This window comes from Equus przewalskii, chromosome 5 (assembly GCF_037783145.1).
Source record: "Equus przewalskii isolate Varuska chromosome 5, EquPr2, whole genome shotgun sequence".
NCBI classification, from domain to species: domain Eukaryota; kingdom Metazoa; phylum Chordata; class Mammalia; order Perissodactyla; family Equidae; genus Equus; species Equus przewalskii.
Genome location: NC_091835.1, coordinates 18,472,288 through 18,488,606, shown reverse-complemented (window position 1 = coordinate 18,488,606; position 16,319 = coordinate 18,472,288). Strand labels below are relative to the sequence as shown.

Sequence of the window (16,319 nt, the reverse complement as noted above, 5' to 3'; positions counted from 1 at the left end):
TTTCCATGTAACAAGGAAAAGAAAGGAATAATGTTTATAGTTACCTACTATATTTCAGCCTATCTGCTTCAAAGCCTGTTGAACAGGGTGAAAGGTGACAAGTATTTGCAAACCAGAATACGAACGGCTAACAGTTATCAAGCACTTACTACGTGCTGGATGCTCTTAAGCAAGTTTCATGTATTAACTCAATCCTCATGTTATTCCTATGAAGTGGGTGCTATTATTACTACAACTAATGTAATTCATTATGTAAATAATTTCGTTTAGAATCTTAACATACTGGCACCCATTCAGTTTAAGCTGAGAAATGTTTTTTAAAAGAGTATTAAACTAATCATAAGCCAAGTTGGAAAAGTCCTAATTTCAATGAAAACTGTCTTTTTTTCCCCTTTTTTCCTAAGGAAGATTGACTCTGAGCTAACATCTGTTGCTAATCTCCCTCCTTTTGCTTGAGGAAGATTGTCGCTTAGCTAACATCTGCGCCGATGCTCCTGTATTTCGTACGTGGGATGCTGCCACAGCATGGCTTGATGTGTAGATCCACATCAGGGATCTGAATCTGTGAACCTCGGGCTGCTGAAGCAGAGCATCCGAACTTAATCACTATACCACCAGACTGGCCCTGAAAACTGGCATTTTATATAGAACTCTAAGAGGAAAAAGGATTGCACATGCAAACACATGGTATGTAGGTAGAGGGAAGTTCTTGAACAAAAACTTAAGGATATAAAAGCAGAGAGAAGAGCTGCGGTTCAGTCCAACTGTGGACAGTCTCAAGGCGAGGCTAAGGAATTCAATCCAGGCAACAGGGAGCCACTGAAGGCTTAGGAAGCTGAAGTAGAAGAAACACATCATGGAATCCCAAGGACAAAAGAGTTCAACTAGGAAAAGAGAGGGCAAGGCTTTGGAGTTAGAAAGGAAACAGATGGTATTATGCAGCAAAGTGGGCTAAATTTTCATTAAATTAAATAAAACAAACACTAGCTTTACAATTCAAAAGGTTACATTCTTGTTATGAAATAACTTTTGATACATTCTTGTTCAAAATAAAAGGAGACAAGCATCCTTCAAGACTAACAAGCTTTGGGAAACCAGCCTCCCGTGGGCGGGTGACATCCGTGGGCGGGTGACATCGTCCCACTCTTCCTCGGTCGGGCTCCATTTACACCTGCCGCCCTGCACTCTGTCCAGTTAGTGTCCCCTTTTTACTCTTGGGGTGTCCCAATTTGAAACGGATTGTGGTGATGGCTGCACAACTCTAGACATCTGCTAAAAATCATTAAATTCTACACTTACGATGGGTGAATTTTATGGTGTATAAATTATACCTCAATAAAGTTGTTGTTTTTAAATGTCCTAATTCAAATAATAAGCTATATATCACGTTATCCATATGCCATGACCTCAAGGTGGTTGCCAAGGCCTTAAAAGTAGTTGACTGATCTTCTGCAAAGGGACAATTATTCCAAGGAGTTCTTTTCCAAGAGATAGATACTTTTTTTCCTTCTAGGCACATGACTTAAAAATAACACGAGGGGCCGGCCCCGAGGCCTAGTGGCTAAGTTCAGTGCACTCCACTTCAGTGGCCCAGGTTCGGTTTCTGGGTGCGGACCTGCACCACTCGCTGACAGCCATGCTGTGGCTGTGACCCACACACAAAATAGAGGAAGACTGGCACAGATGTTAGCTCAGGGCAAATTTTCCTCAGCAAAAAAAAATAAAAAATAAAAAAAATAAGACCCCAGCCAGGTCTCAGAGACCCAACACCACAGACGTCAACCCTCTACAGGCCTGCGCACATCCTCCCACTAATGCTTCATTCACCTCGTAACTATGGAAGCAATGCTGTCACTCATCCTTATTTCTGAGGCAATCTAAGCCAGCATGCTACTCGAACACCATAGGTGGGCTCCACTTGCTTCAAAAGGATACATACAACGTTAAAAGCTTTGGCGTGTTACTCGCTTTAAAAATTAAAGCCAGAAACTTTTCCAACTTCAACTTCAATTCTGGAGTCCAAGAATCCTGAAGAAAAAAAACAAAAAGAATAAAAGCACTAGATCACTAAATGCCAACAGCATCGTCAAGCCGCGGCCTCCTGGGTTAAACAACACCGCCAGTTACTGAAAGCAAAAGCAAGACGTCTTGCCAGCGCCGTGATGCTGTAAAGAGCAGCTTTGAGGACATCTGACCAATTCAATTATAGAAGCTTCAAGTACTCACAGCAGGAGGAAAGAACAGAGTCTTTTCATAAACAGGGAAAAAATAACCCTGTACATGATTTGAATATTTCATGTGATTTAAACAGAAGTATGACAAGTAACCTTATTAGGTTGAATAGCAAACATAACTGAGTCCAGTTCAGGCATACGTGGCGCTGGCAGGCTTACACAATTATCACTAAGTTACTGAAGGTCTCTCAAAGAAAAGGACTCATTTCCATAAACCTCATCTAGATAAGAAAAAAGACAGCAGCCATTATCTGCCCCAAATACCCCATGTCAAGAACTATGATTCACTTTTAGTTTGATTCATCCCTTAAAAATAAGTTCTTTATCTCAAATAATGCTCACTGAGAAGGAAAAAATAACGACTTAAGTAGGAAAAGAAAAAGTGTGACAAGCAACAGTCCTTCTCAGGATGATTTTCCTTATAATCTTCATAGAAACATACCCACCACTCAAAGCAAGCAGTTCCACAAAAAAGAAAAAAAGAAGCTCTATCACTAAAAATTCATACCCACTGACCTCTCAGACCCTGCCCGTCTCCCTCAGACCCGCCCGACCGTCCCCACCTCCTCCTCTCCAGTCTGTGTCCTCAGCCACGCCTCCCGCCCCACCCAGTCTATCCAGCGCGTTACCTGACTTTTCGAAGAAATACTGCAAGATAAGCAGAAAAGTCTTACATTTTAAAAAGCTTTTGTAATTCTCTGGCACAGCATGATAACTTTATTTATAATGTGTGTTATGGGTTGAACTGTGTCCGCTGAAAAGGTATGCTGAAGTGCTAATCTCCTCAGAACTTGAGGTCATTGAGGACGGTCACTGTGGATGGAATTAGTTAAGGTGAGGTTGTACTGGAGGAGGGTGGGCCCTTAATCCAATAGGACTGGGGTCCTTATAAGAAAAAGGAAATTAGACACAGACACAGAGAGAGGATGGCCATATACAGACAGAGCAGAGACTGGAATTACACTGCCACAAGCTGAGGACACCTGAGGCCACCAGAAGCTGGAAGAGGCCAGGAAGCACCTCCCCAGAGACTCAGACGGGAGCATGGCCCTGCCAACACCTTCATGTCAGGCTTTCGGCCTCCTAAACTGCGAGGCAATAAATTTCTGTTGTGGGGCCGGCCCCGGGGCCGAGTGGTTAAATTCGCGCGCTCCGCTTCGGTGGCCCAGGGTTTCACCAGTTCGAATCCTAGGCAGGGACATGGCACCGCTCATCAGGCCTTGCTGAGGCGGTGTCCCATATGCCACAACTAGAAGGACCCACAACTAAAAATACACAACTATGCACCAGGGGGGCTTTGGGGAGAAAAAGGAAAAATAAAATCTTTAAAAAAATAAATCAATAAATTTCTGCTGCTTTAAGCCTCCAGTCTGTGGACCTTGGCTAGGGCAGCTGCAGGACGCTAACACAGTGGGCACAGTGCACGGCTCTCTGTGCTCAACCACACCGAAAAGAATTTAAGGAAAGGACTGCTATGTTGGGCAACATAAATTAAGACATGTTAAAAAACAAAACAAAACAAAACATTTGGGTATCCTTAGATGCACTGTAGTGAAATTACACAACCTTAAAGGCCAGGGAAAAAAGACAGATGACCTTCCAAGAAACAGGAATTAGACTGACGGCCAAGTTCAAAACAGCAACAACGGGAGCTGGGAAACAAGCAATGCCCCCTCCACAGTCCCACAGGGAATAACCATAAGCCCAGCAGCCTCAACCCCATCTGAGAAGGCAGTGAGACGTTTTCAGACAAACAAGAGCTGAAAGAAGAGATCCTCAACTAAAGGAGATTTTAAAGGAATGCACTTAAGGTAGAGGAGAAAACTATCCCAGATGGAAGGTCCTCAAAGCAAGACAGAATAGTGAGCAAAAATAAGGGTAAATCTATACACACACTGATTGCATAAAACAGCAAAAATGTCTAATGTGTGGGGTTAATGTATACAACTAAAATATTTGGAAATAATAGCACATAAATTGGGAAGGGGAAATGAAGAAATGAAGTCAAGGCATTCTAAGGTCCTTGTAATGGTCAGGAAGAGAATAAAGATACCAACTTTAGATTTTATTAAGTATACCTACGAAAGTATCTATAATGACCATTAAAAGAACATACGTAGAAAGGAGCAAAAGAGGGGAAAAAAACGGAATAAATGACTCTCCATGAATACTGATGGTCTCTAAATTCCTAAACTCTGAGGAAGAACCTGAACTCTGCCTGGAATCCCGAACTAGAGTGGGCCGGCGCCCGCAGCAGCGTCGACAAACCCTTCCCTGACGCTGCCAGCTCCACCCCACCTTGATCCCAGCTGGAGCCACTCTGCTCTGTCCTCATTTTCATAAACAGAAGTCTTCACTGTGAGAAAATCTAAAGTCCTTTTTCAAATTTCACCACCTTCTTAACCATTTTATATTTTCAACCTTCTAGAAGAAGGTAGTGAAGCTGAATTTGGACTGGCCGAGAAAACAAGCACAGATTCAACTTAGGCTTCTCTACAATAAGCCTGCTTTGATGAAATCAGGCAACTGCCTGGCCTTCAGCTTAGCAGCTACCACTCAGAAGTGACAAAAGTTGTTTTGCTGAACTATAACAGAATAGGAAACGGAAATGTATTGGGTCTGGAAGAATAATTGCATCTATTGTTCAACAGCAAGAGAGTAAGCTCCATATAGATTCTTTGAAATCTGTGTGAGATCTTTAGAAAAAGCAATCTAATTAGTTCAAAATATTTCAGTCTCTAAATACACTTCAATAAACCTTCCTAGTGGAACACTAATTTTAGTAAGTCAACAAAAATTACTATAGTAAGCAAATATTGTTAATAAATAATGTGCTGAAATGTTAACTAAAATGAAGGATAATAATTAAGAGAGCTACAGGCAAATAGTCTGATGGAAATAACAGTACATAATCAGGAAATCAAATATACACTAAGTGAGAATTTTAATACAAATTAAAATATACATGGCCAGCAATTGTGTAAAGTAACCCAGTTCTTTTTCAGGCTACTAATTTTCAACATAATTGAATAAATTATCCTTTCAATACTGAAAAATTATACATGGAATGATTTAAGAGGTTAGTATATTTAAAAATACTCATGTCAGTCTAGATGAACAAGTTTTGGCACAACCAAAAAATCGCATTTTATGGCACAAGTTTGTTAATGCGAATTATCTTCATGAACATTCTTTTAAAATATAACATGCAAATTTTAGTTTTGTTACAGCATCATTCAGAAACCACCAGCTTATAGAAGGAGAACCCACAATGTTGCCCAGGATCTGATACAAGATTCAGAGGCTGGGGCTGGCCCCGTGGCCGAGTGGTTAAGTTCGTGCGCTCCACTGCAGGCGGCCCAGTGTTTCGTTGGTTCGAATCCTGGGCTCGGACTTGGCACTGCTCATCAAACCACGCTGAGGCAGCGTTCCACATGCCACAACTAGGAGGACCCACAATGAAGAATATACAACTATGTACCAGGGGGCTTTGGGGAGAAAAAGGAAAAAAACAAAATCTTAAAAAAAAGATTTCGAGGCCGTCACTTACCTGGAAGAGTTCTTTAAATGAGGGGTGGACCATAGGGTTGGGAACAAAAGGCAGGGCATAGAAAGGGAGAAACTCTGTGGTCTGGCTCAGGGCTGCCCCTTTGGTTTCCAGGTAGGTTTTGAAATAAGAAATCCTTTCATCCAGTTCTTCTTTGTCCTACAAGGAAGGGAAGACATTCATTTGAAGTCTCCTGCTTGACGCCCAGTCCGCTGGTTTACCCCATCCTCTCTCTGAGGCGCCTTTACTTCCAGCCGCGGCACTGGCATCCTCTCCATCTGGCCTAGCAAGCGTGCCATCTCCAGTCATTCTAACATCAGCCCAGTTTCGTCCCTTCATGAAACTGTCAGGAGTATCACAGAACCAGACACTTAGTTCAACACGCTTTTTGCTTTATTATTACCATTTTCTCATATCCTTAAAATTCTTTATAAACATTTTTAATGGCAGGATATAAACTCATCTTGTGAGTCTATCATAATTTATTTAACCAATCCTCCCCTTATAATGTACATTGTTTCCATATTTCAGATAACCATAAATAAATATTTGTCTGCATTCCCATGACTCACTTGGGAGAGGTTTCTAAAGATGAATAGTGTTTTGAAACAGAAGTTTCCATATCATGATTCCTTTTCTTTATTGAGCTAACTAAGAACTCATCTTGCCTGCTTCACTAACTCCATGCATAAGCCGAGGGAGCTCAAGTCCCTCTCAGGGTTTCAATTTCCTCCCGGGCCTCAGTGAGGTAACACGAGCTGAGCTGCTCAACCTCCCCGGCCCGCCCTGGCCTCTCCCGTTCCATCCCTCACAGCCTCCCACGCAGGCGAAGCCGGTTCTAATCAATGCATCTCACTTCTCCCACACCGTGACGCCCTCTTCTGAACCCCAGACTTAAAAATACATATGCCATCTGTTGATTTTTTTTATCTTACATCAAAATGGAAAAATCAGAAAACAGACATAAACACAAACAAAACGAAAGTTTCCTATGATCACACCCAAGAGTTCTAACTTGAGGGAATAACCTTCCAAGAATGGCGACTACTGTGTACTGGAAACTGCTCCCTCCATCACTGACCCTTCCTTTGGCCACCTAGACATTTTAATAAGTTAACACAGGTCCTTGGGGCAGTAGCTAATGCAAGGAGAAGCCACCAAACAAACGCACGTGGTCAAAGTCACTTGGCCCTGCTCCCCTTTTGTCATTTCCTCTGTACTCAAAGGTTCACCTATGTAAATTAGAAAATAAACTGCTGCAATGTGATAGAACAGCATTCAGCAGGACCCAAGATGCCTACTCCTTAGAAGGAACATACAAATGGCCACTAAACTAAATTAATGCTCATTTGCAAAACATAACAGCTAACACACTCCTTTAACACACCATTCTGACCAACCCACACCACAAGGCAAACCTACAGGTCTCCCCATGGAGTGTTTCAGAAGATAGATGGCAAAATGGATGTGAAGATAGAATTCCAACTTCTGGGCGAGGGAGTCACCAGCTCGGATGGAACTGGGAATGTGCTCTTCCCACAAATCGAAGAACACCTTCTGGTCTCCGCTGTCAAACGCAGCAATGAGGTCCCTCTGTGGAGAAGACATCAGATGAACCCCAGTCATAAAGGGTGCCAGTTCTCCCAACACCCAAAATTCTCACAGCCCTTCCAAACTCTTGGATACCCCACACACTTCATGGTTTCAATGTGAGGAAAAGTAAGTCTCCTTTTCAGAGGTAAGGGATAGAAAAACAGAGACCCAGAGGGCTTCAAACTTCTGAGGCAGAAATAACTACAGACCGACCCTGGTTTTCCACCCCTTTGCAATATCACATCTGGACATTATAAAGAATGGATGAAATATTTAGGGTCTCTGAAATGGAAGGAATCGGGCATAGGCCAAAGACTTGAGGCCAGAGAACTCATGGGCACATAAGTACCCTGAAGCTGCCCTTTGGACTTACTGACCCACAGTATGCAACTAACAAGAACAGGCCAGACCAAGAGCCCAGCCAGAGGTCAGCCGAACAAACCTCATACACACAGAAACTTGCTGACAGCTCACTGCCAGGTCCCTGAGCGGCTGGGAGCTCATACACACTGACCCAGTCACTCCCAGGCGTGGGGTGGGCACTGTCACTTGCCCCCTGTTGCTAGAAGCATGTCCGGTTGAGAGAGTGCTGTGGGAACACACCCATACAGTGCCTGTCTGGGTCCTGCAGTTACAGAAACAGGGAAGCACAGGCTGGAGATGCAGGAGGAAGCACAGGCCCGGCGCCATGCCAACCTCGGAGCTGGTGAGTCTGACTGTGTGGGGCAGAGACGGTTTCCTGACTTACCGTGCAGTGGTTGAAACAGAGAATTCTGGAGGAAGGAGGTGACAATTATCACATCACCTGCCACCCAAGAAGAACAATAACTGGCCCATCACAAACACTTGCTGCATAATTTTGTGGATTTAGGTATAAGGCAGAATCGAAAGAACTTTCTAATAGTCCGAAACGATGTGACTTGTATTGTCTTCCATTTTTGTTTCAAATGCCCAAGATACTCAGATCTACACTTTGTGCTCAATTGCAAAAGCTTTTTTTAGACTGGATTTTCTGTAAAACCACCAGTTCCCCCACCCAACACCACCATTATTCACTACCATTATTTGGTCATTGTTGTTATATACTTTTTTTTAAATGGTTTTACAGTTTTCCTGTATAAGTGTCTTTTTTTTAGGTTATGTATTCTATTTGTTTATAATCAAGCTTTTTAACATTATAAAGTGGAAATGTACAGAGAACAACGTTGCAGTGTTTGGTTATACTTAAGTCAAAGACATTCATTGAAAAGGAATCTTCCAATGTGAATATTACAAAAATGTTCTCAGGGCCAGCCTAGTGTCGTAGGGGTCAAGTTTACACGCTCCTCTTCAGCAGTCCAGGGTTTGTGGGTTTGGATCCCAGGTGTGGACCTACACACTGCTCATCAAGCCATGCTGTGGCAGCATCCCACATACAAAATAGAGGAAGATGGGCACAGATGTTAGCTCAGTGACAGTCTTCCTCAAGCAAAAAGAGGAAGATGGGCAACAGATGTTAGCTCAGGGCCAATCTTCTTCAACAACAACAAAAAGTTCTCTGTGTCCTGTGATCAAGAACAACTCTCTCTGAATATTACCTTACTCTGGAAAGTGTTGGCAAACATTTGAACAAAACTCAGAATTTTTCAAAACAAGCCCTACAGTGACCTTCTATCTCCTCGAAACCAGCCTCTTTCTGTTCCTCAGCCTTAGAAACAGCGAAGGACAGCCTGTCCGCAACTGTGTGCAGAGAGGTGCCAACACAAACTAGAAGCACCTGAGCGCTGCCACCTCTGCAAGAGTCTGGGGGAAGCCAGCCAGAGGGCCCCTGTTCTTGTTACTGACTGACACAAAGGTGAAGGGGGCCCACCCAAGCGGCAGGGCTACTGGGCCTGGCCCCGTCCAGGCTCGCCTCTGCTCAGCTCCAAGCAGAACCGCGAGCCGCTCTCGGGAGGCGTTCTCCCATGAGAGGCGCAGTGACTGACAGCTCTCTGACTGTGTGAAGGAGGTGAGCAGATTGTAAGGGTCTTTTAAGGCTTGGGGCCGAGGTATTTTCTGAATGTGGCTTGGCAAGGTGGACACGTCAAATGGCCCCTCTATAGTTTGTTCTCTACATTTGCAGACTTGGGACCAGAAACCTTTGCTATGTCATTATAATCACATCTATCATCCATCCCAACTTATGAATCATATTCTGTACCTGGAAATGGTCCCTGCGTTTGAAATAATGTCTAAACATAAAGCAATCCACTGTTACAATTCACAGGGTCAGGAAATATTAATGCTCTTCTCTAATGTAAACCAGGATCACAGCCAGAGTCACCAAGATCAGAAAATGTACACACCGCCAATAAGAACCTATAAACACACACATTCTTACAGAACCGTGCTTAGCGAAACTCTCCTTTTGTTGAGTGCCACTGGCACTCAGAATATTGTGCTAAGCTGAGGTATTTTTGTTTGGGAAATCTATCACGATGGGACACAGCTGCTTCTTAGAGGAGCAGAAAAATACGCCTGTGGCAATCAGAAAGTTTCAGGGTCTTTCAAGTTATATAAAAATGGACCTGAAGACATCAGAGAAAAGCAAATCAAAACTACAGTGAGACATCACCTCACATGCTTTAGGATGGCCACTATCAAAACAAAACAAACAAAAACCAGAAAATAACAAGCGTTGGTGAGGATGTGGAGAAATGGTAACCCTGTCCCCTATAGGAATGTAAAATGTTACAATTTCTATGGAAAACAGTATAGAGAGTTACCATATGAATAAGAATGGATAAACAATAATAAAAACAGGAACTAGAACTACCATACGATCCAGCAATCCCACTTCTGGGTAGATATCCAAAAGAAATGAAAGCAGGTCTCAAAGAGGTATTTGCACACCCACGTTCAGAGCAGCACTGTTCACAACAGCCAAGAGGTGGAAGCAACCCATGTGTCCACCGACAGATGAATGGATAAACAAAATGTAGCACATACTTGTAGTGGAATACCCTTCAGCCTTAAGAAGGAAGGAAATTCTGTCACATGCTACAACACGTATGCACTTTCAGGACATTATGTTAAGTGAGATAAGCCAGTCACAAAAAGACAAATACTGTAAGATTCCATTTATATGGGGTATCTTAAGTAGTCAAACACACAGACTCAGACAGTGGGATGGTGTTTACCAGGGGCTAGGGGGAGGGGGGAAGAGGCGAGTTGTTTAACCAGTATAGTTTCAGATTCGCAAGATGAAAAAGTTCTGGAGATCTGTTTCATAACGATGTAAATACACTTAACACTACCAAACCGTGACTTAAAAATAGTTAAGATGGTAAATTTTATGTTATGTGCTTTTTAAATCACAATTAAAAAGAAAAAAGGACCCAAAGAGACATCAAGTATTCTCAGATGCAGCTAGAGCTGAAATGTGACGTCAAACCAGTTGCAAAAAGTATACAGCAGTCACCTCTGGAGGTCCTGGATATGCACAGAAACTTCCAGACGCAGAGCTTGCTGGTCTTATCCTATAAGATCACAGAATCCGGCTAGGTGTGAGCTTCACAAAAGACTCTGACTGTTCCGCTAGTTAGGTATTGAGGATTTGCTATATTCCTCCCAATGTCACCTTCAATTAAGAGATGCTCACATATTCTTCCAACTTATAGGGTAAAGGTGGTCCTTCTTCATCCTGAAGGAAGCAGGGAAGCTAGGTGCTGTGAGGACCCGGGAGTGAGGCTGATTTTCCAAAGAAGAAGGTTCACTCTGAATAAGAGCCTCAGTTTCCACGTCTAATAATGACTATACTCTTGTTTCCTGTTCTGAAAGGTTTGCTCCAGGGTTGGGAGGTGCCCTGTTAGGCCGCCCAATGCGGCATCAACTGAGGAGTCTGTGTCTGAAGTGGCGGCAGCTCAGTGTCCAGGTGCCTGAGGCCCGAAGGGGTCCTAGGCACAGCCCCGCCTTGAGCTCCAGGGACCACTTCGATGATGCCACCACTCAACGGTGCCCTAGGCCCGTCCACTGGGGAGTCAGGGGCCAGGAGCTGACAGGCAGTGGCTATGGCCTGAACTCTGGCTACTCAGTGGGACTGTCAAATCAAGTCTCAAATTTTTCTTGGAAGTAGGTATATTGAAACAAATGAACTCATTAAAATAACAAAATCATGCAAAGCTAAAATATATTGTCTCGGGAAATGGAATATTCTCTTGTCACTGGATGTTTTCAAGGTCAACCAATCATTTACCAAGAATATTACAAATGGGGTGGAGGCATCAAACAATGGCTGAAATGAGGAGTTTTAAGGTCCTTTCTAACCCTGTCGAGGACCAGATAATGTCTGCCGTCTGCAGCCCACTGGTATTCAGAGCTGCTCAGGTCTTCCTTTGACAGGACGCTGCCTTGTCCGTATGACTCTTGCTCCCTGTTCCCTCCAGCCTCCCCAAACTAGAATGTCAGCATCAGGAGGGCAGAGATTCTGTTTTGTTTTGCTCCCCACTGTGTCCCCAGCACCCAGAATTAATAAGCGAAACTCCTCAAGATGGGGATCACATTTGGCTCAGTTTCTAAGCATCGCGTGGTTCCCTCTTTTTCTTCTTCCCAAGAAATGTATGTGATCTTATGTCACCACCCATCTCCTAGGTAGGGTACAGAGATCTGAAGATAACATTACTAATTCATCCATAAATCCAAAAGTCACTCTGACCAGGTCCCCAGAAACGATTCCAACATTCTCTACCGGCAGCAAGTTGGGAGCACCTTGCTTATCTACAGAGACCAAAGAAAAGTAAAATGTTACCTGGATTATCAATGATTTGGAGTCCCTTAAAGAGCCACCTGCTGTTTTAGATAATGGTTTTCCTTTTATTTTGCATTCTTTTGAAAACGTTTTCAAGGTGTCTTCAAATTCAGCAAAATCTAAATACTATTAAAAAAAAAATAAATGTATATATATTTCTGTTTTAACATCAATAAAATAACTGTTTTTGATGTAACTGTACCACCTCAATATTATCACCAATTTATAATGGGATTAATGAACTGTCATCTTGGGGAGAAGTAATTTGGGAAACAGCTTAGAATTTACTTATCAATATACATACTAAAAGCCTAGAAAGACAGTATCATAGAAAATAAATTTATTTTCAGAAGGAAAATGTGAGCTGCATGATTCACTATAATTATTAACAGAAAATAAAACAATGTACGAAGCAGCCTGAAAAAGGCAAAAGTGACTGGCAGAGGCCTGCTGGCTTTGCGTCTAGTAGGTCTCTGGGACTTCGTTACTCGAAACAGAGGGATCAGAAACAATGCCTGTCCCTAGGAACTGAAGATAGGTCATTGAAAGACGGGCAACGTCACCAGGGATCTTCAGCACAGCACTAATGGTCACCGTCGTCTGAAACGCCCCTCTCCCCACGTCCCATCACATGCTCTCTACTGTCCTTCTTCAACTTCTCTGCCCTCCTTCTCAGTGTGCGTCAGTCACGCGTTTCTGCTTCCGCCTCCTCTAATTGTGGCTGTGTCCCCAGGCCCTGCCCACACCCCTTGGCTTTAGGAGTTTATTCATGATCACATTAATAAATTCCAAAGCTGCATTTCCGGGGCGGATGCCTCAGCCTGGCCCCGCTGCCATGTCTCTCAATGCCTAACAGACGGTTTCGTCACACAGTAAAACAGCGGTGATCAGTTTTTTAGCACCAACAATGTGCCAGCCCCATGCTAAAAGCAGTAGGGATACCAAAAAGCATATGGCATGGGTCCTATCCTTCAAATGTCCCCAAATGTCCATTGATAGGCAAGGAGTTAAATAAATTATGGTGCAGCCCCTCAATGAAACACTCTACAGCATTAAAAAGTATGAGGCAGATCACAGGCAGGTGTTCATACTGTATTACTGCTGACGGATAAAAGGCAAGCCACAGAACAATGTATATGGCATCACCTCATTTTGTAAAACAAACTGTAGACATGAATATATTTTGAATATTCATAGGAAAAAAGTCTGGACAGATAATACTCTGAACTGTTAACAGTGGTCACTGCTGGAGCAGAAGAGGGAAATTCACCGTTTATACTTCCGTACTGTTCGAATCTTTTACTAGGATCTCGTGTTGCTTTTATAATTTTCTTTAAAGGAATTCTAAAAAAACAGCTTTAAGATTTCAGTTTAGTGATGGAAACAAAATACAAACACATGGAACATTACAAAATGGAAAACAGATAACTGTAGTGCAATGACAGAAGGAATCTTACACGGCACTAGAGAATTTGGGGCATTATACAATACAAACGTGACATTTTCAAGATCTCTTGTTCTGTAACCTACGTTTTATAGAACATACCTCTTTCACTAGTCCAAGTAACTCTGATTCGTGAACCAGAATATCCTCCATATTGAACTGTTACTGTTAATTCTCACAGCAAAAAGCTCTACAAGACAAAAATATAAAACAAAGGCTTTCATTTCAACCATCTGTGAAATCACAAAAAGGTGGCTGTGGTGGGCAGAGTAACAGCACCCAAAGATGTCCCTGTCCTAACCCCAGCACCTGTGAATCTGTCAGGTCACGTGGCAAAGGGGAATTAAGGGTGCTAATCAGCTGACCGTAACATAGGGAGATTAGCCTGGATTATTCGGTGGGCGCAGTGTAATCACAGGGGTCCTTATAAGGGAAAGAGGGAGGCAGGAGGGTCAGCGTAGAGCGATGCAGTGTGAGAAAGACTCGGCCAACCACTGCCGGCCTTGAAGATGGAGGAAGAGCCAGCAGCCAGGGAACGCTGACGGCTTCAAGCAGCTGGAGTAGGCCAGGAACAGATTCTCCTCCGGAGCATCCAAAAAGGAACCAGCCCTGCCGACACCTTGACTGTAGTCCAGCGAGACCCATTTCGGACTTCTGACCTCCAGAACTGCAGGATAATAAATCTGTGTTGCTTTAAGCCACGAAGTTTATGGTAGTTTACTGCAGCAGCACAGTGACTAAAGTCAAAAGTAATTCCTTCTTCTATGACAACTGCTTAAAATGAACGTGGACAAGGACCAGAGGGTTGCAGCAGAGAAAGTCAAGGATGCTGGTGAGAGTGTGGAGGGTTCTTTTTCTTACTCAGAGTTTTCTAATGTGCTATAATGTGGTATGTGTAATTCAAACAGTCAAGACTACAAAGTGTATTTAGAACAAAAGAGTTTAACAATAAGATCAATTCATTTACTTTAAGGAAGGGTACACATTAAAATTAACCTGATGTAAATGAACACAGAGTCACCAATCTCTCACTCTGCCTCCAAGTAGAAAACATTAAACATTCACAAAACGATATCAGCTACTACTCACTTAAAAGAAATCTTTCATGTTACCCAAAGACTATAATCATTCAGCCTTATGGTAATGGAAGAGGAGGTGGTGGGCCCTGACACAAGGGTTAATACAAGCTTCTCACCCCAGAGAATTTATTAGGTCAGTTTTTTAAAAAATTTCGTTCAAGGATGCCCAACATCTTTTTATATTTCAAAAATGCTTAAATAAATAAAACGCTGGAACTTTTTCTTTTAAGTAATTCTTTCTACTCTTCTTGCCACCCCTCCCCCAGGTGGACCCAAAGCAGCCATTCCCTGTGCCCCATTCCCAGGCTCTCACCGGCATTGGTCACCCACAACCCCAGAGGAATTAAAAAGTCTGGGCTCTAAGACTAACTATGCCATTCACTGGCACCTGACCTGGGGCAAATCAATGAAACTTGGAGGCTTTTCTCATCTTTAAAATAAAATGGAGAATTTATCAGATCTCTTCTAGTTCTAAGAATGCATGAATCTGTAACTTTACATTTTTCTGCCCCTATCAGTGCATTTTATTTGAATTATTTGAACACAGGAAGATTAAATTTAGTAATTTCTTCTTTCCATTCTCCTCTCTGTCTCACTGTCATTGTCCTGTGCTTCAACTCTCCCAAGGTCCTTCAACACGATTTCCTGTCACCTCTCTCTCTACTTCCACCCAATTTCTATGCTATTAACAAGTGATCTTTCCCATCCTGCTTAGGACCCTGCTGTGGTCCCAGCACCCTCCAGATGAAGGCCAGCCTCCCTCGGCCAGGCTCTCAAAGCCTACACAGCTCAGCTCCTCCACTCTCCCTTGTTCTCTGGGCTGAGGCCACACGGTTAGCACGCGGTTCCAGTGGACGCCCACAGCACACACCTGCTGGAGGACTTGGCACTTACTGCTCCCTCCGCCTCGCCGCCCTTCCTCCAGCCATCCACATCTCACTCAGCTCTCTGCTTAAATGTCACCTCCTCCGAGACTTGCCCTGACCACCCTTTCTGAGAGGTCAGCCCCAGTACGTCCTAGCCTTCTGTCCTGCTTTATTTTTCTCTACAGCACTAACCAACACCTGACTTGAACATCCCTCATTAACGTACCTGCTCACTGTCGTTCCCCACCCAGGATAGGGGTTCCATGAGGACACGTGTTCCCCTGGCATCCCCAGTGCCTAGGCCAGTGTCTGGCACACTGCAGGTGCTCAAAAATAGAATGGAAATAGTTTCAGATATGAAGAAAATAAAGCAAGGAAGGAGACAGAGCCTGGAGAAGAGGGGTCTGGGGTTACTTCGATAGGGCGGTCAGAGAAGGCCTCCCTGGGAACATGACGTTTGAGCAGTGATGTGAGGAAGCGAGCGCTTCCCAGATCTGGGGATGAGGGGCTTGGAGTGCTGAGGTACGGGGGTGTAGCGAGAGGAGAGCAGGGCAGACGGCGGAGGCAACGAGGTGCTGACCTGGGGGAAATTGGGAGGGACAGCCTGAGAGTTGAATCTCGAGTTCTGTTTTGGCCATACATCTGCCTATTAGACATGCAAGTGGGGGTGCTGAGAACGTTGGTGGATATATGAGTCTGAGTAAAGGGAGAAGCAGGAGCTGGGGATAAGTATTTGGAAGTCATCAGCATAAAGATGGCGTTTCAGTAGCTGAGTATCCTAAACAGATGTG

At 43.6% G+C, this 16,319-nt stretch overlaps 1 protein-coding gene across 20 annotated transcripts in view; it reads right to left on the bottom strand.

Moving 5' to 3' along the window:
• The window catches only part of ARMC9 (armadillo repeat containing 9), a 134,549-nt gene that overhangs the window by 114,973 nt on the left and 3,257 nt on the right, over positions 1 to 16,319 (bottom strand). For 12 of the 20 annotated variants that reach the window (XR_011539824.1, XM_070618533.1, XM_070618537.1 and 9 more), the window contains exons 2-6: positions 13,686 to 13,773; positions 12,140 to 12,265; positions 7,204 to 7,374; positions 5,785 to 5,940; positions 1,936 to 2,028 (exon numbers count right to left, since the gene is read on the bottom strand). Coding sequence is in view for 19 of the 20 variants with exons in the window: in XM_070618533.1 (XP_070474634.1) it covers positions 1,936 to 2,028; positions 5,785 to 5,940; positions 7,204 to 7,374; positions 12,140 to 12,265; positions 13,686 to 13,736 (597 nt within the window). In the remaining variant the exon portion in view is untranslated. Of the gene's footprint in view, positions 1 to 1,935; positions 2,029 to 5,784; positions 5,941 to 7,203; positions 7,375 to 12,139; positions 12,266 to 13,685; positions 13,774 to 13,948; positions 14,251 to 16,319 lie in introns of all 20 variants that reach the window. The other 8 variants (XM_070618547.1, XM_070618534.1, XM_070618550.1 and 5 more) reach the window with 2 other exon arrangements.